General features: G+C 38.2%; 1 protein-coding gene across 1 annotated transcript in view; it reads left to right on the plus strand.

Annotated features, from left to right (window-relative positions):
- The window catches only part of LOC140122877 (uncharacterized), a 113,517-nt gene that overhangs the window by 78,934 nt on the left and 11,647 nt on the right, over nucleotides 1-22,936 (plus strand). The window contains exons 31-48 of the mRNA XM_072144122.1: nucleotides 723-817; nucleotides 932-1,111; nucleotides 3,182-3,322; nucleotides 3,846-3,965; nucleotides 4,848-5,053; nucleotides 7,071-7,146; nucleotides 7,227-7,400; nucleotides 7,528-7,629; nucleotides 8,749-8,988; nucleotides 10,679-10,813; nucleotides 10,960-11,138; nucleotides 11,253-11,412; nucleotides 11,700-11,795; nucleotides 12,403-12,519; nucleotides 13,194-13,310; nucleotides 15,255-15,431; nucleotides 16,629-16,702; nucleotides 18,604-18,668. Of these exons, the coding sequence (XP_072000223.1) occupies nucleotides 723-817; nucleotides 932-1,111; nucleotides 3,182-3,322; nucleotides 3,846-3,965; nucleotides 4,848-5,053; nucleotides 7,071-7,146; nucleotides 7,227-7,400; nucleotides 7,528-7,629; nucleotides 8,749-8,988; nucleotides 10,679-10,813; nucleotides 10,960-11,138; nucleotides 11,253-11,412; nucleotides 11,700-11,795; nucleotides 12,403-12,519; nucleotides 13,194-13,310; nucleotides 15,255-15,431; nucleotides 16,629-16,702; nucleotides 18,604-18,668 (2,454 nt within the window). The remainder of the gene's footprint in view (nucleotides 1-722; nucleotides 818-931; nucleotides 1,112-3,181; nucleotides 3,323-3,845; nucleotides 3,966-4,847; nucleotides 5,054-7,070; nucleotides 7,147-7,226; nucleotides 7,401-7,527; nucleotides 7,630-8,748; nucleotides 8,989-10,678; nucleotides 10,814-10,959; nucleotides 11,139-11,252; nucleotides 11,413-11,699; nucleotides 11,796-12,402; nucleotides 12,520-13,193; nucleotides 13,311-15,254; nucleotides 15,432-16,628; nucleotides 16,703-18,603; nucleotides 18,669-22,936) is intronic.

Here is a 22,936-nt window from a genome sequence, read left to right on the forward strand (position 1 = left end):
TGTGCAAAAGTAGTATAATGTAAAAAATAAAACTATTTGATATCTTTGCAATTATAAGGGCCCACAGAAAATTGTTGGCATATTATTTATATGATAAAAACAAGCATCAGAAATACATCAGAAATACATCAGAAATGCTTCAGAAATACATCAGAAATACAATAACAGTTAATCAATGTTGTTTATTGTGGAAACTTTAATCTAAAAGCTGCACTTTTGAAAAATACAACTCTCTGATAAAATTTACTGAATGAATACTGCCATTTTAAATGTCAGTCTTAAAATTGCTCTTGTATCTTCTAAGATGCTCTAGCCTCTTAGAAAACTGATACAGAAGGCATAATAAACCTACCCCATTGTGTCTCCAAACCACAATCTCCCTTACATCATCTTCTAACTTCTTAATAACTATCATAATGATTGTTATAAAACTTTTAAAGCAAACTATACATAATAGGCAAGTCATTAATGAGAATAATTATCAAGACTGGCCTTTTTTGTACTGACTTTATCATCAGGCCTCCAGTAAAATATATGAAATACTGTATATACCAGCTCATAGCAGTCATATGTTTCAGTTATCATTTTCAACAGAAAAAAAGGAAAATTAAGATTTAGTGAATAAGCACATCAGCATGATATAAAGACAATTAAAATAAAACATTTTTATGCCATTGGAGTAGCCTAAAAGCCAACTAATTGATTTCTTTCCTTTTGGCTAGTGGAGCATCGAACAACTTTTTCAAAAATGATGACATCATGGGGAGACCAATATATGAGAAATATCGTCCATCAAGATATATTGGTTATAATTCAGGTATGGCCTATTCCACTTTTTCTTTCTAATTACAGATATAAAACATTTGGTCAATTTTTTAATTTAAAGTATTAAGTATTGAGATGTGTTTATAATCTTATTCTCATGTTCTAGATATGAAAGGTCTCTGGATATATACACTGAATAGTAATCCTGTAAACAACAGTCAAATGAAATGTCTCAGTTGGTACATTGCCCAACCATCATCATCTCAGTGGAATTCCGGTTTATTGTCCTGTCCATGCTTATATCAGCAGGGGCTTGCTGACTTCCGATACAGAGCAACCAAAGCAGGTAGGATAAGATTTTGTTTTGAAAATGAAACTACATATAGACTACACAAACATTTGTTCGCAAGCCTAAATGTGTGTCTTTAACCGAAAAAAAGCCCCACATATATACCAATAATTAGAGTCAAAGGGCTATGTATTGACAGTATTATTTCTCATACTGAGTCTAAGGCTTCATGCACACAAATAGATGCTCACCCAGGCTACGGCATCCAGCTGTGTGCAGGGAAAACATGTGAGCGCTCATTACCTCCCCCATCTCCATTGAAACCCAAACCGCAGGTGCCGTAATATGGCAAAATATATGACATGTGGGACAGCATGCTCACAGCACCGCGACTGGGCACTGTAGAAAGCCTTCCATTTATGTGCATGAGGACTGAGACTGTAAAATTTGTACACATACTTGGAGTCAATAATGTCTACGTTTTATTATTATTTTACTATTAGGTTACAAAGTTTGTGCTGACTCTTTTATTAAAGTATCTTGATAGTGGTTGAAGCTATATGTACAATAAAACAAGCTGCATAGGCATAGAATAAATTACAGACGGTCCCCTACTTAAGAACACTCGACTTACATACGACCCCAGGTTACAAACGGACCACTGGATATTGGTAATTTATTGTACTTTAGTCCTAGGCTACAATGATCAGCTATAACAGTTATCACAGGTGTCTGTAATGAAGCTTTATTATTAATCCTGATTCTTATGACAACCCAACATTTTTAAAATCCAATTGTCACAGAGACCAAAAAAGTTCTGGCTGGGATTACAATAATAAAGTATACAGTTCCGACTTACATACAAATTCAACTTAAGAACAAACCTACAGACCCCATCTTGTATGTAACCCGGGGACTGCCTGTACTTTGGTATGCCTTTAGCCACCACCACAGGGTGCTTAAACTTAATGTGGGAGGTTTGAGAAAGTGTAGCTGAATAGACTAATGTGGATATCAATTGGTCCGCATGACCAGGAGTGAATCTTGTGCCTCAGTCTAGAGATCCAACCCCAAATTCATCAGTGAAGACTGAGTATAAATTAAATAATGTTTTTTTTCTCTTTAATTACAGTGTAAAGTTGTACAAACAATGTATCACTGTGACAAACCAGCCTGCATAAAACACAGTTCCATGTATATGTAAGTTTATGCGCTACGTAATGTGCATCTGCACTCCGAGTAACAAGCAGCCGCACATAACCTAGTGCTGAAACATACATATAAACGACACTATGATTGATGAAGGTGATACATTGTTTGGGAAACTTTATGCCGCAATAAGAGAAAAAAAAGCATCTCCCAGTGGCTGGACAGACTAGTACACATCCCATTAGCCTCTGTGATTGATTTACATATTTCTAAAATTAAAATAAAGTTTTTAAGTAAATTAGGTTACGATTCAGGATTATTAAATTATCGATTATGGCAAAAGCAGCGAGGAGGAATCTACCATCAGATCTACTTCCTTTCCTTTAAATGGATTTGCACATGAAAGAAAGCTCTCAAATTTTTAATCCCGTAGTTATGTTTACACAATATAGCTCATTTTTAATCCCCTACTTTACAATTTTACTTTTATTGCTTTTGTAGCTCGTATAACTTAGTGCTGGTCAGTGTAAGATTCCAGGGTGTCGGCGGGGGCTCTCTAAGCAGAAACTTCATGATCCCTCTAGTGCTGTGAGATACTATATGCTGACAATGTGCTTAGATTGCCAGGGTCCAGGGTTTATCTACACTTTTATGTAGCTTCTGAACATTGTACTAGTATCTGACAAATAGAAAAAAAAATGAGACTGATCAGAGAGGAGAGATGAGAGATCCATTAGATGGATATAACACACAATGATACACTTCCATTCTGCTGCATCTCAGCTATAACACAAACTGTGTTCTGCTACATCTCAGTTATTGAGTTAGAGAGTTTTAATCATTTATCATTCAGCATTAGACTAAATGTGGTGCAGCAGAAAAAGGAATATTACAAAGGAATAAAATAAGAGCCTCATTGTATATGTTATATATCTGAAGCGAGACCTTTCACATTACCACCTTAATTTGTGGTTCTAGCTCAATCTCCTACAATAAGGATGCTCCGGACAACATTCCCCAGTAACTATAAGGCTGGTGTGAGGTGTTTGTACAACTTGAAAAGACAGTTTCAAGAAGGTTTTCAAGAACGGACATGGACATTTGTACCTGCTACCCCTGGTAAGCAACCTTTTCATCTTGGAACCAGGCTTTTGAAATACCTTTTTAATTATTAATTATTATTTGTGGATATTTTATACTTTCTTTGGACCGTGTAAAACCATATACAGTGTTAATGACTAGTCATGGGGAGTATGTCACAATATTAATCTGTGAAGGTGATGAAAGTGTATTAAGCTGAACAAACACATTGGGGCCTATGTATTAACACTGGCCCTTTGTGCGTTATACTTATTGATCACCTACACCAGTTTTCTATCGCAGCGTATAGTAAATTTGATACTTGTACTAAGAATGCATCATCGGCCCAATCTCGTTATCTGTTGATTCTCCAAAACTTAAATATCTAAATAAATCCACATCTAACATCTCTACAAGTGACTGAAAATAATCTCTATAATACAGCTAGATTTACTCAGAAAATTTGTATTTGTCCAGAAATGTCGATAATAATTACGTTTTTATCCGGTGTAATATTTTAATAAGTATCTTTTACAAACATGTACTTTTTTACATTCTGTAGATATAGAAATCCAGGCTAAGGAATGGTGCTGCAATGAGGTTGACAATCCTAAATTCTGTCAAATGTACAGTGAAAAAAGACCCATGGTGAATTGCTGGGATTACAAATCCTTGTTTCCAGGTGCGCATGGTTTACTTGCATATATTAAAGTCTAGTAGTGTCACAGTGATGTGCAGACAGCTGGGTGAATTTTTCAATGTTTTACTGATATTTTCACACCTATAAAAGGTATTAGCAAAAGTATTAACAATAGTCATTGTGAGCTTCAAGGGTCTGTAATTCATGCTTGGGTGGCAAAACAGACCAGAATTTGCACAAAACTCACTGGGGTGAATTCATTATCGTTTGAAAGGCACTTTTCTCATACTCTCCCTACCCCCTTTGCTACTTCAATGCCAAGTGAGTGGGGAGGGGTGCATTTGCACTTTTAGTAGAATGTTGTCACAGGCTGTAGCAGAATTTGAGAGTTCTACAATAGGCCGGGATGGATACGCATGCACTATATATATATATATATATATATATATATATATATATATATATATATATATAATATATGTGTCAGGTTTATAGCATAATATCTCTCTCTGTGGAGACCTGTAGAAAAACTTTTTGTGGGGCAGGACCTGGGCTTGGTTAGTTATGGATAAAGAGGTAATGCCGATAGTTCATTGGCTAGAAAATTATCACATGGGAATCACTTTCCTTGGAATAGGTATCCGTAAATCACTGGTGGCATATGTAAAACATCAGCCCGGGAGTTTTGCATGCTTCGGTACAGAAGAGGGCCCTGTGATCTGCTTTCATCCACAGTCGAGCATCCTCTTAATTTCAGCATATTCGGCAAGCATATAAAAATAAAAGCAGTTTCATTAAGCAAACAGCAATGCTATATATGTGTGTGTGTATATGTGTGTTACTTAACTTATTTTATCATCATACAATAATTATGCATTGATTATACAATAAGAATACATTAAAAGTTATTTTTGTCTTTTACAGGATGGATGTACGGAGATCCTCACATTACAACTTTAGATGGATTAAACTACACTTTTAATGGACTTGGAGATTTCATCCTGCTTAATGCATCAGATTCAGACTCCTCTTTAGTCTTACAAGGCCGTACAGTTCAAACTGGAACAGCAATGGCTACCAACTTCCAGGCATTCGCAGTGCAGTACATATCGAATAGCACTAATGTTAAAGTGAGTAAAATACAACCTTAAAAGTCTAATATGCAGTTCAGTGCTCTTTCATAAATAATACATTGTACACACGAGACAATGACACATTTGTATTTATAAACAACAGGCACAACAACAATAAGCTGTGGCAAATATACAGTTTCCCAAAAATTTCAACAAACAGGTAGTGCCCGATCACTAAAATTGATCGAATGGTAATAGCTCCTAAATTGTATATTGCTGGTGCATAGAACTGAAAGTAATATTGCTTTCCACAACAGAAACATTGTCCCCTTGCCTGACCCTTAAATAAATGAATACAGTGGACCCTGAATTAAACAGATCCCAAACCATTTCCTTGAATACATAAATTGGAACCCTAATGGCAGAACTGTACACACCAAATGAGCTTACACAGGGCACACTATGAAAATGGATATACATCCCAAAAAGATACATAAGTTAGACCAGACTAGAGACTAATACAAACCCTGGAAAAAACTGAGATCATAGAATGGATAAAAAGACCCAAAAGTAACCATTATAATTAAAGGACATGGCAGTGTACCTTAACCTAAGCCTCTGAAGAGATCACTGAATACATAGATTCCTTAGAATATGTACAGAACTATATCAGTGACATTATACAGCTGAATACCATCTGTAAAAAACATTGGGGCACATTTACTTACCTGGTCCGCGGAGTTCTCCAAAAATGCATTGTCTGACAATCATGCACTCTGCCACTATTCACTAAGATCATGCGCCAATATCCTGCATGTGTCGCTTCCCCGATCAGGTTCGACAGAGTTCATCTTCTTCTTCCTGGTGCATTTAAGTGCATTGTCTTGCAACACAATTCGAAAGTTAAATCCCGCGCCCAGTCCGAATCAGTCGGATCGTCTGATGGCCTGCCCCCGATTTCTGTCACATGAAAGCCGGCACAGCTGCACCAAAATCCAATCACGTGCAACCCAATCCCCAGCTGAATACCCTTCACAGAGGCACGTAGGAAAGTCAACTAAAAGTGCGATCCGCGGACCCTTAGTAAATAAGCCCCATTATGTAATCATTTTGAAAGTAATTTGTGAATATGTTTAAACAATATATGTCTGATCCACATGGTACCCTGCTTGTTACCTTGCAGTATACTTGGGCAGCATGAAGATGAGACAAGACCTTTCAATTAATTGCTTGTAGAGACACTTACATAAATGTAGATCTATCTTATTTTTTGCCTATTATGTTAGAATCAAAAACTTGCAAATTTTGGAGCAGTGAGACTTATTAAAAAGTTGCAAAACAATATGCAGAAGCTTGCCCATACTCAGCCTATGAACTTGGCTGTAAGAAACAGAACAAACCCTTGCAACTTTTTTTGTACAAAAATTGACACCAAAACATGTTTTAATAACAAGCTGAAGTTGTGTTGAACAAAAGGTAAAAGACCAATATTTTAGACCAATATTAGACCAAGAAACAAGCCAAAAAAGAAACTGGTGTGACAGGAAAAGTAGTAAGAGAAAGATACATTTACACCTTAGTCTTAACGCCAATGCTTTCTGCAAAAAGGGTATGCACATTTTTTTATACATTTTGTTCTTCATTGTATTTTGTTCTTCATTTTGTTCTTCAATATATTTGGGGGATATTTGGCCAATAACACATGGTAAGCAAACCAGGGACAACAAGCTTGTTGTCTACAGCACACAAACAGCTTATCACCATGACACCTTGTTATGTCGATGAAAAATTAAGAATAGTATAAGACTGTGGAATCGTACTTTTCTCAACTATTAGTTGTTTTTTGTACTCTAGAAAACTGTCCCAAAATTGCAGAGTTGCATAATTTTTGGCATATTAAATTTTTGACACAAAGCCATGCCACATCTTTTTTGTAAGACAGAAACCTTTAATAAATGTGGCGCAAGGTCTTCCAGACAATTTTGTCACAGACAGCTGGATAATTCTCCCACAATGCGTTGTTCATTTACAGGTTTTACACTGTTCACATTGCATGTGCTTTCTATTCTTTCAGGTGGAGTGGTATATAAGTAACAATATAATAAATACTTACATTAATGGCCAAGTAGCCGGCTTCAGTTACTCAGAAGGTAATCCCATAGAAATGCTTACACTATATTATGTTACATAATTAAACATAATTGACTGATAATATTGTCCTACATTGTAGATATGGATGCACTGATTAATAACAGCTATTCCAGTGTCTTCCTAATAAATGATGGCTCCATCACTGCAACCTTTGAAGGACTAATATCTATATCTGTCTCAGCTTACTCTGGAATACTGAATGCAATAACCAGCCTTCCCAACCAGTTCTTTAACAAAACTCAAGGTCTTCTAGGTGAGTATCTTTATAACTAATGGTATTCATTTGTGAATAGTTTGTATTTTATAACTGTATTACCATTAGAATTATGATGTCTGTATCTTACAAAAATCATATCTAACATTGCAATCTTTGCTTAAAGGTGTTTGGAATCAGAATATGAATGATGAATTTATGAGGCCAGATGGTTCTTATATTTCCATCAAGAGTACAGCAGATGACATCTATCATTTTGGGAAGACATGTAGGTGCTTTAGAAAGATACTTTTAATACATTTTCAATCTATGTTTATTTCCTATACATTTAAATTATATACTTACTCGTATAGATAGACAAATAGATATGTAGATAGATAGATAGGCAAATATATATGTAGATAGATAGATAGACACATAGATATGTAGAGAGATAGATAGATAGATAGACAAATAGATAGATATATAGATAGATAGACAAATAGATATGTAGATAGATAGATAGATAGATAGACAAATAGATATGTAGATAGATAGATAGATAGACAAATAGATATGTAGATAGATATGTAGATAGATAGATAGATAGATAGATAGATAGATAGATAGATAGATAGATAGATAGATAGACACATAGATATGTAGATAGATAGATAGACAAATAGATATGTAGATAGATAGATAGATAGATAGACAAATAGATATGTAGATAGATAGATAGATAGATAGATAGATAGACAAATAGATATGTAGATAGATAGATTGGCAAAGAACTGTCATTTCTTAATTATCTACTACATAATCTACTCCAGTGATCTTGTCCTACTGGAATGTTGTACACCAAGAAAAGCAGGGCCAAGTGTCTGGACCGAGTTATCAATGCAATCAATTAACAAAGGGATTGAGAGAGTAATTGTCCTGTGTGAAAGAGCAAAACCATCATATCTACAAAAACTGTCCTTATCTTTTGTTAAGTTGGATGATGTGAATTTTTGTCATAAATAGCTGCATGTATAGGAAAATTGTAATGAGGGTTATGTCATCCAATCCAATCCTTCTTTCAACACAAACAGACTTTTGAATGTGGCTTAAAGAACTGCCTCAAGGCAACCCCTCTAACCTGCACAATTAGCTAACACAATTGTGGAAAAAAAAACATTGGGGGACATTTTCTTATCCTGTCCAATATTTAGACAACATTAACAGATGAAGCAGTCTACAGTTGTTCCTGATTTATTAGAGTTGCTCATACTTTGGTTCATCTTGTCTTACCACCTCGTAATGGTTGTCTTATTTTTACACAATTTAGATTCTTCCCATTGCCTTTTTCTTTCCTACTAATCCATACCCCTTGTCAAATTACATTCTTCTTTTTCTTGTGTACCAGGGGAAGTAACTCAGGATACTTTATTCACTTTAAATCAATCAACACCCAAACCAAACAACTTTACTCCAATATTTTACAATGATCTTATATCATCAAATATGGCAAAGTACCTGGAATTGTCATCTATCTGTGCCAACAAGACAGAGTGCATTTATGATGCCCTCAGCACTGGAAATCAGACAATTGGATTATTAACTCAGAAAGTGGTCACAGAGTTTCAAAGCTTAAACACCAGCCTCAGTAAGTTATCTAATAAGCAATTATGTGTTCTTTATGTTATGTTACCTCTCAAACTATAGGAATGCGGTCATTGTAAAGATATTGGCCCACATTTATCAGTACTAGTGTTGTATGTACTATATGCAGTTTACCTGTAGAGTGTGCAGAGTGCACCAGATTCATCAAAACTCTGGCATGCTCTTCACTAATATGGCGCCCCCTCCACTGCTCTGGAAGTGAGCACAATGCTGCACTGTACATGCTGCAAAATTGGGGCACAAACAGAATTATGGCACATGTCAATAAGAAATGTAGTGCAAACTTCAACTAAGCACTAACATGACCCTTAAGATCCACATTTTTTTTATCTTGATGGACACAGTGCAGCCACAAAACAAAAAAACTGGTGCAGACACTTTATAAATAAGCGGTTTGCACGTTCTTTCTAGTGCAAAGTCAGACAGGAAACTGGTGCAAATGCTTAAATAAATTTGGGCCATTGTTATCATTAAGTTTTTGGAGTATATAAGGAAACCTACATAAGTGTGGGGTAAACATACTAAGCCTAACAAACCTTCCTGCTCAGATTTAAACCCAGAAACCAAGTACTGAAGCGGTTGTTCAGAGGTTGAAAAACCTGGATGATTTCTTCCAAAAACAGCGTCTCACCTAACAATGGGTAGTGTTTGGTAACAGATGAGCTGCAATATCAGCACTAACCATAGTCCGTAGACTAGCTGACTTTGGAATAAAAATCATATTTTTTTCAACCTGTGGACAACCCCTTTAATGACAGTTACTTAGACCTTCTGCGTTTTCTCTAGCCAGCAACACTTCATTCATCATTCACCACTGCATTCTACCCTCTCAAATGAATAGAATGCTTAATATGCGCATGTGCTTATAGTATTATATTTTTTGCCATTCATTTCTGTAAGCCAGCATTTAGCATTCTGGCACAGAGTTATAATAGCTGAACATAGATGAGTTACAGGACCTGCACTGCATTTTCCAGTCTCTTTAGTCTCTTTGCTCAGTGATCTAAGGCAGTGGTCCCCAACCTTTTTTTGCCCAGGGACTGGCTGTAAACATATATTTCCTCCAGGGACCAGTAGGTGGGGGGGATACAGTCTGGTTTTTGTTTCATAGCCAAAAATGTAAGTTTGCATGCCCCACATAACTCCCTGTGTGCCTAGCTTATATTGTCCAATTTCCTGAAGAAGCCCCCCCCACTCTCTATTTTCCCAGCTGAACTAAAAACAAAAAAAATACTCACCTTCCTTGTTCCCCTGCAGCAGTCTTCTCTTCGCTCACTGTCAATAGAACAGCACATTTACATGGAAATTAAGTAATGGGACAGAAGACTGCTGCAGGGGAATGGGGAAGGTGAGTATATTTTCTTTTGTTTGTTTTTACAGAGGTCCAACGCGGCCTGGAACCAGGTGTTCCATGGCCCGCTCTTGGGCCATGGACCGGTGGTTGGGGAACACTGATCTAAGGGGTCTTAGTTGTGAGTCCCCATGATTAGATAGTATTTTTATATCTAACTAATTGGGTAAAACTTGCTCTTCAGGGCATTGGGAAAAGCATTAGCGCTCTTCAGAGATGTTTAGCGTACATGTAACAGAATGTAGGAGCTCTGTTTCACCAAACTGACATGCATTATTGCTATTATGTACAGGTGTGTATTATATCCTATGCTTTTTTTCAGGATTGATGCCTCCTAAGATCATTGGAGACAGCAATATTCAGACATTTAAGATGGAGAGAGTTCAGAGGCTGTATGATGCCACTGGAGCAGGAGTTCAGTTTACTGTATATACATCCAGTGATCTCAATGTTACAGGTCATTATTTTAGAACGTAAACATATGTACTGTACATACAATTATATATATATATATATGTAAATATATATATAAAAATATTGTCTTCCCTCATTATTACCTGTTAACCTTATTATCTAATGGTTTTACATTTTGGTATCATTTAGAGACGGGACTCTTGACCTGGATCCCTTCTAGCACTGATGGCTTTACTTTCCAGTTAGAGGCTATAGATACATATAATCTCTCCAGTATCTTCTCCATAAAGTTTACTGTCTGCAATTGTCGGGTCAGTAGCGAGTGTGACTACACACAGATTATACGAGTAAATACCAGCTCCCTTTATGTAAGTTAAAGACAATTTGTATTTTACTAATAATACATAGTATCAAATAGTTGGTATGATATAGGAATGTCCCGAATATGAATAAGTGAATATGATGTTTTCTGTAAAAATTAGGTGGCAGGCTGCAATTGTACAGATAATTACACAGATATCTACTGCCACGAACCTATAAATCCTTGCACTCAAGGTTGCTACATGAATGTAAGTTGTGACCCAGTGAATGGCTGCGGACCATGCCCTGCAGGACTATCTGGAGATGGCCTTCATTGTTCAGGTATGGACCAATAAATAGGCAACAATAAATAAAAAGACGCTTATCCATTGATACCTTAATATTAGAAAACACATTTTAGTAACAGATATTGTTTATTTAACTAACAACTTTTAAGTAAAATTGTAAACATGCCTAATAATGGATCAAGTTCCCTAATGTCTGTTATGTTGGAAAATTATAAACTCGTCCATATACCAATCCCCCTTGGAAATTGTCCTGCACCTACCATACAGCAAGGGGAAAGAGGGAACTTCAATCTTAAAGTGCTAATGATATTTTCTTTTCAGATATTGATGAATGTTCTCATAACGTATGTTCTCCTAATGCTGTCTGTACAAATACATGGCAAAGTTATAACTGTACCTGCATGCCGGGATTTATTGGTAAGATGAAATGATGACTACTGTCCATAAGATAGAGATATAGTTATAGAGATAACTTTAATTATATCCACTAAGTAGCCAACAATTTTAATATTTGGTTAAGACAACTCCATAATTAATAATGTTCAAAGTATTACCCATGTCAAAATGTTTAAAAAACAATTTAATATAAATGTATCAGTAATATACCCGATTCAGTTTTCTAAAATTCGAAAACCACAGCAAAGGCATTTTATGGTAAATATGGTCAATGGCATTCTTTTTACAACTTATGACACCTCAAATTGACCTCTCTATTTTTGTGGATCATATGGTAGATTGGGAGGAATTTATTAAGAGTTAAGAAATAATTAATAATTAAGGTCCAGCCTCCTAGTAAATCTGGATGTGTGCTTGGCCGCAGGATTGAAATTTCTTTCAGAGTTTCTGGAGGAGATTTCAGATGTAGTCTCTGCCCATTATAATAAGTACAGCATAGTATTGTCCCCCATTGTCTTTGGTCACAAGTCTCCATTTTCTATTTCGACTATGTATTATTTCTAACAGTGTATTACATATTGTGAATATGGAAATTATTGTTGTTCTTACTGAATTTCATGTATATTAGGTAATGGTACCCACTGTGAAGATTTGAATGAATGCTTGACTAGTCCATGTTCTCCTTATGCAACGTGTACAAACACCATAGGAAGCTATATATGTTCATGCAAAAAAGGTTTCACAGGTAATTAATACTACTTTATAGAGACACCATTCTAAAAATATGCAATTTTTTGTAAATACACAAAATTGTAAGATATGCAGTATTTTATCAAGGTTAGATCTCTATATAGAGTGACATTATATCACGCCACTTCTACAAAATTACCTCAAGTACTCATCTTATTTCCATGTCTACCATAATGGAAAGCTGCAGTTTAGGGAATTTTAATTATTGAAGCAGTTGCCACATTAAATCTTTAATGCCTTTAAATCTCACCTCAAACAGTTATCAAGATTGTCTAATAATATATTGCAATAAGTGTACCCGGATATTAATTTTAACCTTCCGGTCAGTGAGACACCATTATGAAAATAGAGCATTCTTTTTGTATTACATAGCATGAAATTTAGCACCTATATAGAGACTCAACAAGTTTTATCGGAAGGTAAGTTATATGTTTTGCATTCCAAGGCAGTGGCAATTGTTGCCCCATTGTTGTCATCCAGACTTTATGAGAAACTGGTGCTAAAGCTTTGCCTTTACTGTATACTATTTAAAGTAGTCTCTTTTGCATTATTTTGTTAAATTGTAGACATAAAACATATCTGAGATGTCAGAAGACTGAAGTGGCACAGACTTAACAATGCTTATTTGAAGTGTTTTATGTAGATATATGATGTATGTTTTTGTTTCAGGTGATGGAACATATTGTAATGATGAGAATGAGTGTCTGAACAATCCATGTGCTTCCAATGCATACTGCTCCAATACATTAGGCAGCTTTGTGTGCTCATGTAATGTTGGCTATACAGGTAATATGGACAAAGAATACATACCGAGCATTTATTATGTTATACTCAAAAATAATAGAACATATTTTAGATTTCCTTGAAATAAGGGGTAAGACTGTATTCACACTGTAACTAGGGTGTAACAGAGATACAAAAAAGCTATACATCAGCTATAAAAGCATGATGTAATAATCAAATATCTAAAAGTCAATTATGACCTTAAGAGGGGCACAAAGTGAAAAAAACCTGTATGAATAAAAAAATAACACCGCCAATAAATTACATCATGGAGAATTCTAAAAACAAAACTAATTTGAAAAATTATGTTAGCAGCATTTTGTGTTTAAAAAAAAAAAATTTGTAAATACAAAATAAAGTATTACTTAAAAATAAAACTACACACATCACTGGAAAAAAACGCACACTTTTCTCAATCACATGTATCATATATACTCAATTATAAGATACGTTTTTCAGAAAAAAAACAACAACTCAGTACTCACCTTTCCGATGCCCCCCTGCAGGTCCTCTACTTTCTTCTGGCTGCGGCAGTTAGGTGCGCCATGGCCCTTCACATACTATGATGTCCGGTGCTGCTGACATCATAGTGTGTGCATGGCCAGCACGCACAAACAAGTTGCTGCCAGAGCACAGGTAGTGAGAAGAGGATCTGCAGGGGGCCATATTGTTAATTATGGTTAAGTTAATTTTTTGACATACTGGGGGCTGGCTTGATGTATACTGGGGACTGGTTGGCTATATACTAGGGACTGGCTGGATATATACTGGTAACTGGCTGGCTATGTACTTGGGGCTGGCTGGCTATATGCTGGGGACTGTCTGGCTATGTACTGGGGGCTGGCTATATACTGGGGACTAGCTGGCTATGAACTGGGGCTGGCTGTCTGTCTGTTCGGGGCTGGCTATATATTGTGAGCTGGCTATATACTGTGGGATGATTGGCTATACACTGGGGGTTTCCTAAATACTGTGGGCTGACTGGTTATATACTGGGTGCTGGCTATAAAGTGGGGGCTGGATATATCCCAGGGCCTGGCTGGCTATACACTGGGGTGGGCTGGCTATATACTGGGGACTGGCTGGTTATTTACTTGGGGCTGGCTGGCTATTTACTGGGGGCTGGCTGGATATTTACTGGGGGCTGGCTGGATATATACTGAAGGCAGGCTGGCTTTATTCTGGGAGCTGGCTTGCTATATACTACTGGGGGCTTCCTGACTATATACTGCAGGCTGGCTGACTTTATACTATTGGGGCTGACTGGCTATGTACTGGGGGCTGGCTGACTATGTCCTGGGGACTGTATGGATATATATTGGGGAATATGTGCTGGCTGGCAATATACAGGGGTAGAGGCTGGCTATATCCTGGGGGCTGGCTGGCTATATACTAGGAGCAGGGATATGGCTGGTTATATATTGTGGGAGGAGGCTGGCCTCCTGTATACTAGGATGGGGAAGGGGGCTGAATAGCTATAAACTGGGGGTTGGCTGTCTTGCATGCTATATACTGGGTGGAGACTGTGACCAATACATTTCCTACCCTAGGCTTTTCTTCTAATCAATAGGTTTTCCCAGTTTTTTGTGGGAAAATGAGGTACCTTGGCTTATACTTGGGTTTCCTTATACTCAATATATATGGTACTAAAAAAAATTAAAAAATGGCATCCGCACAAACTGGTTAAGTTTGCCCTGGTCATTGCTGATCAAATTCTTTCAGTTGATTACAAGCTGCAGTAATGTATATTGAGGAAATTCCAGTGTAGCAAACTTTAGCAAATAGCTGTATTACAGTGCTAGCACAATTTTAATATGTGTTTTCAGAAAATTTGTAGTACCGTACTTGAAAGTCTTAACTAATTCTCACAAAAATATTTGCAAACATGTTTGCCGTACATTTTTATTCCAGGGTCACAATTTTAAATTCCATTTGTGTCATTTGCAGGGAATGGCTTTGACTGCACTATTTCATGTGGACAATGTATTCCAAATTACTGTGGAAATGGGCAGCTGTGTAGTAGGGAGGGCAGCACGTGTGCACAGAAATGTAGCTGCCATCCAATGTTTTCTGATGATCGATGCATAGAAGCTGGTAACAGTTACATTCCAGAAGCTGCTGAGAGTAAGTTATGAGTAACTTCTCCCTTAATGTAGGATGCAGAAAAGATAACAGTTCTAGCCTACCAAGAAATTCACAGTTGTAGCCTACTGAGAAAAAGGAAGACAGTTACAGTTGAGGTTACAGCAATACACCTAACAATGTTCTATCCACAGTAAATTAAATTGTTAAATTAGCATACTAGATGTAGCCTATGAACTGTATATTACACCACTGGAGAAAACAATGGGGGCAATGTATCAATGTTATCTTTTATCTATGTTTGGCATTGTTTTGGCACAGTTGTGGTACAAATGCGGAATTCATGATTTTGCAACTTTCCGTTTAGGCACAATTTTTGGCATAAATTGACTCCAGTTTTGTACAACTTTAAATATTTTGTGACTTTTTATGCAACTGTTCCAAGCAATCCCTATAGCATAAAACACTGCCAACAGATTTATCAGGGGCCAAAGACACTTTAATGAATTCACAGTACCAATGGAGAACTGTAACAATTAAATTATTTTTGGCATATCCTATGAATATTCCCGAATGTTTCTGAGATGTTGCTATTAAATGGTTTTAAGGTTTTAAAGTCGATTGGGGTAATTTATCGTAAAGCCAACTCCATGCAACAGTTCTATGTCTGTTTTTGGAGCTCTGCTGCTGTCAGATTTATGAAAGTGGCTTTGGCCCCTGGTAAATCTGCTGGCAGTGTATTCTGCTATCTGGGTTGTTTCTATCGCTCAAAATATAGCAAAAAAAACATCAAAAGTCACAGAACATAGACTAGGATAGGGACTGGAGTCAATTTGTGCCAAAACTTGCACCTAAACGGAACATCACAAATCATGAATTCAGTCCTAATGAGAAAACTATGCAAATAATGAATTTGGTAAAGCAGGGTCTATGTCAAAGGGATTTTCATATGTTTATTCGGTGCAATGGAAAGTCACAAACAGCATTTGCACCACAAGTGCACCAAAACAACAGCACACATAATCAATGATACATCACCCCCCTTGAATTTTTACTTTTTTGTGAAATATGTTTTGTGACACCTGATGATAATGACTACCAGAAAAACTATTTTAAAATCAAGATGTAACTATTCAACATTTAACCAAATACATCCATGAATGATGTTGTACATAGTTAATCTTCATTATATTAAAGTGTTTTTGGTACCAGTGTAACCTCTGTGTTTACAATTGTCAGATACACCACAACGAACTATACACTTAAGAATGAGTTCAAGTATAAATATTACAGCCGAAGAAGCTAACAGAACAGTAAGTAGATAGTACATTATTTTCATTCTCTACTTCGGATGAGTAGACCTTAACCTGATTCACCCCCAGGGCCGGCGTTAAGGCCCGTAAACTTGCCATTTGCCCAGGGCCCCTGTATGTGAACTTTTGCGGGCAGAGGATTTATTGCTCCTTTAATACCCCTTGGTTGAATGGCCATCATCTATATGTTGTCTATATATCTATCTGTCTACTTATCTACTTCCTATTATTTGTCTATTTCCGATCTATATATCTGTCTATGTAACTATTTATTCATCTAGCTTTGTGTCTATCTATTTATCAATATATCTTCTATCTACCTATCTATTTTCTATCATATCTATCTCCTATTTAGCCATCTATCCATCGATCAATCTTCTATCTCTCTTCTACTGTATCTATCTCTCATATCTATCTTCTATCCTCTATCTAGCTATCTATATACAATCTACTTTATATTTCTGCAATTAGAAATCTATCTATGAATCTATCCTATTTCATATTTATCTTCTATCATCAATCTACCTATCATCTGTCTATCTCCTGTAAAATTCTATAAAAGTTTGCAAACTACAAAGATTATTATTGTGCAGGGCTAAAGGGAGCCTCTTACTGAAAGTGACTGTTTATAAAATAGTTTTATTTTGGGGCCCCAGTTTTAGTTTTGCCCAAGGCCCCACTTTGTCCAAAACCGTCCCTGATCACCCCCATCGGTAACACCAATGATCTTGTTGGTATTTACATTTAAACATTGTTAGGCCAGATGCAATGCTAATTTGCTAACGATTGTCTCTCCCTTTGATGTCATCAAGGAGCGATGCTCCTACAATGAGTGGCGGCATGCCACCACCAATCACGGTGGTTACTAATGGATGGGGTGAGCCAAACATTGAACCTGAACTTCTGGCTGAAATCTGAGTACATGGATCTGAAACCGCAAGCTTCAGGAGAGACCCAAAAACTGGAAATTGTAGTGTAGATAATCATGAAGTTGTTTGGCTGTTTGTGTGGCGTATCCACCCTCAAATGTTCCTCAAATGTGTCATATGACCAACCCAAAATACTCTTCAACTTTCAATGAGTGAAGAGGAAGTAAGCTTCTCTATAAGACACATTCAGGCTCTCCTAGCGAGGTATAAGGAAGCTGACTTTACGGCCACACAAAAAACTCATAAGACCCAGCTGAGGACCTGCAGAGAATGGATAACACAAATACAGCCCCCCATAAAAAGATCATCTTCAATTTTTTATCACGTGTCTTCTAACAGAAGACGATGTGGCACTATCTCCGCCTGGAGAAATCAAGGTTTAATCACCAGAGGCGACAGGCCTTTTTTACTATGAGAACTGTCAATCTGTGGAATAACCTGCCTCAGGCGCTGGTCACAGCAGGGACAGGAGAGAGCTTCAAGAAGGGTCTAGATGCCTTTTTACACCTAAATAACATTGATCATTATGTTATATAGAATTGTTTCCCCTAAATACCTTCTTCATGCACTCCCTTCCCTTCCGTGGTTGAACTTGATATGCAAGTGTCTTTTTTCAACTGTATAAACTATGATAGATGAGGAAATACAAAATGCTTCTAAGGCTAAATTCAATTCCTATATTCCAGACAGCCTAGGTTAACAGTGACGGGAACAGTTACTTTTCCCTGTGTTTTAATATAATTCAATCTAAAGAATGCACCTCACTAAATGCATTTAATCATATAAGCCACTGTATAAAGGAATTATCAAGGAATTTCAGTCCTAAATCGCCTAACTTATAAATGCAGCTCCGTGTCGTATAGTCTCTAACACAGTAATAATACTAATGTAATACTGAAACAAAATCCATCAGAATAATCTAGGTTGATCTCTATAGCTGAGCAATAACATTTTGGTATTTTGATCTTGTAGGTAACAGAGTTTATGAGACTGATGCAAGTGAACCAATTTGTGAATACCAGTAATTTTATAATATAGTAAGTACACATTGCCCATTTTTTTGGAGTAAATAGGATTTGTGCTCTATTTTTAATTATATAATAATCAATATAAATAAAAGACAAGTCATTTTATAATTTCTATTAAAGTTAATTGTGCAAAATAATTAAATTCAATGTGATGCAGAGTTGAAATAATGCATATACAAGGGCAGTAAAATTCCATCTGACTGATATTATTTATAGAAACAGGCTCTGAATGCTTCAAAAATTTTACTTATTTCCTGTCTCTCCCATTTTAATGCTGCACCGGTCCCCCAGTGTTGTCTGCTCCCTGACCTTTGTGGACACAGAGGAAATGCTGCTTAGTCAATCACTGGCCTTGGCGGTTTCTGTTAGGAAAAGTTATACAACTTTCCAGTATACTTTATGTATCAATTCCACAAAGTTTTCTAGATCTCCGCTTGCTGTCCTTCTATAGAAATCTTCTATGTTTACTTCCTGTGGATATAATCTGTCCATGGTATTGTTATAGACATGCAGGAGCATGAGCCGCTATTATCACAGAGAGTATTAAGAGCCATGTGATAACAGCTCATGGACAGATCCCGAGCATGGGGGATCCGATGTCCCCCGCCTGACCCCTTGTAGCTCCCCGAGATGAGCGGAGCAGCCAGTCGTGCATGGCCATGCTTCCCCATTCATCTCTTTGGAGCTGACAGAGATTGCCGAGTGCTGTACATTGGGTACATCGGACCCCATCAGACCTCCCGTTTTAACGTGTTTGTGGGAAAACCCCTTTAAGTGATCTTCTGCAGTGTTGTACACTGGTGCAGAACCCTAATGTACTAGTATTCCTAGCATTGTCAGATGTAGGTGCCCACAGTACAGTCACGGTGGTTGAATAAATATATGAAATATAGTTTCTTATAACTCCCTAAAATAGGGTTTACGCTGGCACCAAAGTAAAATTTACTCAAATGTATCTTATATTACAGTTTGCATCACTTTCGATGTTGGTGTACAGAAGACCAAAAAATTTATATAAATTCCCCAATGTTTGATGTACAATATGTAATTGTCACGGCGAAGACGCCGCCGCCTCGTCACGTGACGTGGGGTGCAACTGTACGGGTTAATTTAGCCTACTCAAACTTGCGCTCACCTTTCACTCAGGACACAAATTGAGCATAAATCACACCTCATACAGCTCCAGCACCAGAACCAGACCCGCTGCCACCACTTATTGCATTTATACTGGGACCAATAAGTATCCCACTCTACAACAACTCTTGCTTCTCAGGCAGTCACCTTGTCACACCACTACACATGCACACTCAGCACTCTAGTAGTCACACAGCTAACCACACTTTACAAGGCTATGAGTTCGCAGAGCATACAGGGACCAAAATTAAAGTGAAAAGCTTTAATTACAAAAAGTTGATCAGTGCATAAAAAGATATTAAAAACAAAAGAATTACAAAATAAAATGACACACAACACGGCAAAACAGTTATAAAATAAAAAGGGAGAAAAATAACAGAAACTTACAAACTTAAAGTAAATCCTGATCCCTGGAGGTGGGAGAAATAAGGGACACATTCAGCTTGTCAAGCAGCCCCCAAAATGTGAACCAATTCTTGGATTTCATATTGTTTTATAACTTCTCAGGTTGGTTCAGATTTCAGAGCCTCCCATTCATTAATTAGTCCAGAGGGTCATTCACGATTGGGCAAAGTGTTAATGAGGGGGGAGAGTCCAGGAATAATTAAACAGTTCTTTGTTTCCAAATTGCTAGATGCAGGGGTGGGGGTAGGTGCAGAGGAGAGGTGACCAAATGGCTTTTGAGGTCACCACAGAACATTCTGCAGGTCAGAGTTTATCAGGTTGTAAGGATCTCCAGGATGTTGTAAAAGAGGCCTGGATGCTTCAATGGATGCCACATATTTCAACCAAGTTTGTAATTGCCCAATAGTTCAACAAATCTTACACATTCAAGAATAGTATTTCCTTGACACCTCCCCCTTTCAAGATTGGGCAAATTTGAAATGACCCACGCCATTTTAAATTTTCCCAAGCCAATTACCAATAATACATTGCAGAAGTTCAGTACCATAAAAATCATTGCCATAAGATGTGATTACCTGGGCACATCAACCATCTGGTCCTTTGTCCTGTGTATAAGGCCAAGTACTATCTCCCCTGGTCACTAGTACACTGCTGTGCTGGGACCCCCTGCTGACTTTATGGCTTTGTGCTGCAGAAACACTAAGTTCTGTGTCCCCTCTCCCAAGTGTGAAACGTTTAACCCTCTCCCTGCTGGATGAAATACCAATGTAGTTAAGTGTAGGACTACTGTACCCAATTACATTATGCTTTGGTTTTCCAGCTGTACAGCTATTAGGGTTCCTCTCGTTACCATTTATACTACAGGGATTAGGTTGGACCACTGACTGAACGCTCTCCTGAGAGTCCCTATGCCCCTGCTCCCCTTTCTGATCGCTCCCCAAAACTGCACTGGTAACACTCATCACTGGGAACCCGACCTCACTGTGGACCCCAGTCTCCTCTCTCAGCACTGGTTCTAATGTACACGCTGTCTGTGGCTCATAGACACACTGCATCTCCCCAGTCTCCTCTCTCAGCACTGGTTCTAGTGTACACGCTGTCTGTGGCTCATAGACACACTGCATCTCCCCAGTCTCCTCTCTCAGTACTGGTTCTAGTGTACACGCTGTCTGTGGCTCATAGACACACTGCATCTCCCCAGTCTCCTCTCTCAGTACTGGTTCTAGGGTACACGCTGTCTTTGGCTCATAGACACACTGCATCTCCCCAGTCTCCTCTCTCAGCACTGGTTCTAGTGTACACGCTGTCTTTGGCTCATAGACACACTGCATCTCCCCAGTCTGAGTAGAGGCATCTTTGTGGCTCATGCTCTGAGCCTTATTCATCTTGACACCTCTTGTCTGCTCTAGGACCTCTCCTTGAGTAATGGCCTCCGCCAGATCCACACTCAGGACCTTAGAGCTTTGAGGTGCAGATTCAGAGACTCCATCTTGGCAGCCTCTCACACCCTTCACCATATCTGCTGACTGCAGGGTTATCTCTGGAGGCCCATTCACCACCCCCTCCCCCGTAGCTTCCTCATACTGGGACACCTCTGGTTCTGGAGCAGGCATAGCCTTGCTCTTGCTATCCTGTCCTCCCTCCCAGACCAGTCCCCTTGGGCTGCTGCCCATTTTCTCATATGATTGTTGTACATCAGGCACATACACAGTTGTCATTTTTCCCAAATAATTTCCCAACAATACATCCACAGGCAATTCTTGTGACACTCCCACTTGTCTGATACCTCTACCAGAACCCCAGTCCATAAAAACCTTGGCAACGGGCACTCCTGGATGGCATCCGGTTATCCCCTTCACAGGCAAAGTCTTTTCTGGAATGATGTCCTCAGGGTTTATAACCTCAGGGCGAACCAATGAATAACTTGCCCCTGAGTCTCTTAATCCCTGGGTGACTCTATCACCCACTATCACAGTCTGCATGTGGTGCTGTAACTTGTCCATATCACCAGAAAGCAGCATGACTACTGGTGCTGTAGAGTAGACAGTCACCCCTCTCTCTGGGCACGCAGACCTCAGATGACCCACTTTGTTACAATTAAAACATTTGCGCATATCCCCCTGATTTATGGACTCCCTCAGTGTAATGTTCTCACCCACTTTGGAGACAGAAGGTTGTGATGTTGTCCTGGCTTGTTTCTCCTTGCAGCTGGTGGACCTTTGGGGGGAAGTTTCCCTCTTTGCTTCAGGCATCCGGTTGGCGGTGTAGGAGTCTGCAATCTGCGCAGCTTCATCCGCAGTTTTAGGCTCCCTGTCACAAACAAACTGTCGTACATCCACAGGACAAATGTGCAGAAAATGATCTTTTATCATGAGATCCTCCAGGTCCTCACGGCTGTTGACAAAAAGTCCTCGGGTCCACTGTAGAAAGGTAGTCCGTAAGTTGCCTACTGTATCAGCGTAGCTCTCAGTTGTTTCTCGCTTTACACTCCGGAATTTCTTGCGATACACCTCTGGAGTTAAGTTGTACTTTTTAATCAAAGCAGCTTTTATAGCATCATAGTCCTCATCAAGCTCAAGAGGAAGGTCAGCAAATACTTCCAGGGCTTTGCCTCTTAGCCCTGGGCTTAAATACTGTGCCCACTGCTCACGGGGCAGATGGTATTGTCTGCAGGTCTTTTCAAACGACCGCAGAAAAATGTCCAAGTCCCCATCCTTGTCCAGTACTGGAAAACGTTC

Source organism: Engystomops pustulosus, chromosome 3 (genome assembly GCF_040894005.1).
Source record: "Engystomops pustulosus chromosome 3, aEngPut4.maternal, whole genome shotgun sequence".
Lineage (NCBI taxonomy): Eukaryota > Metazoa > Chordata > Amphibia > Anura > Leptodactylidae > Engystomops > Engystomops pustulosus.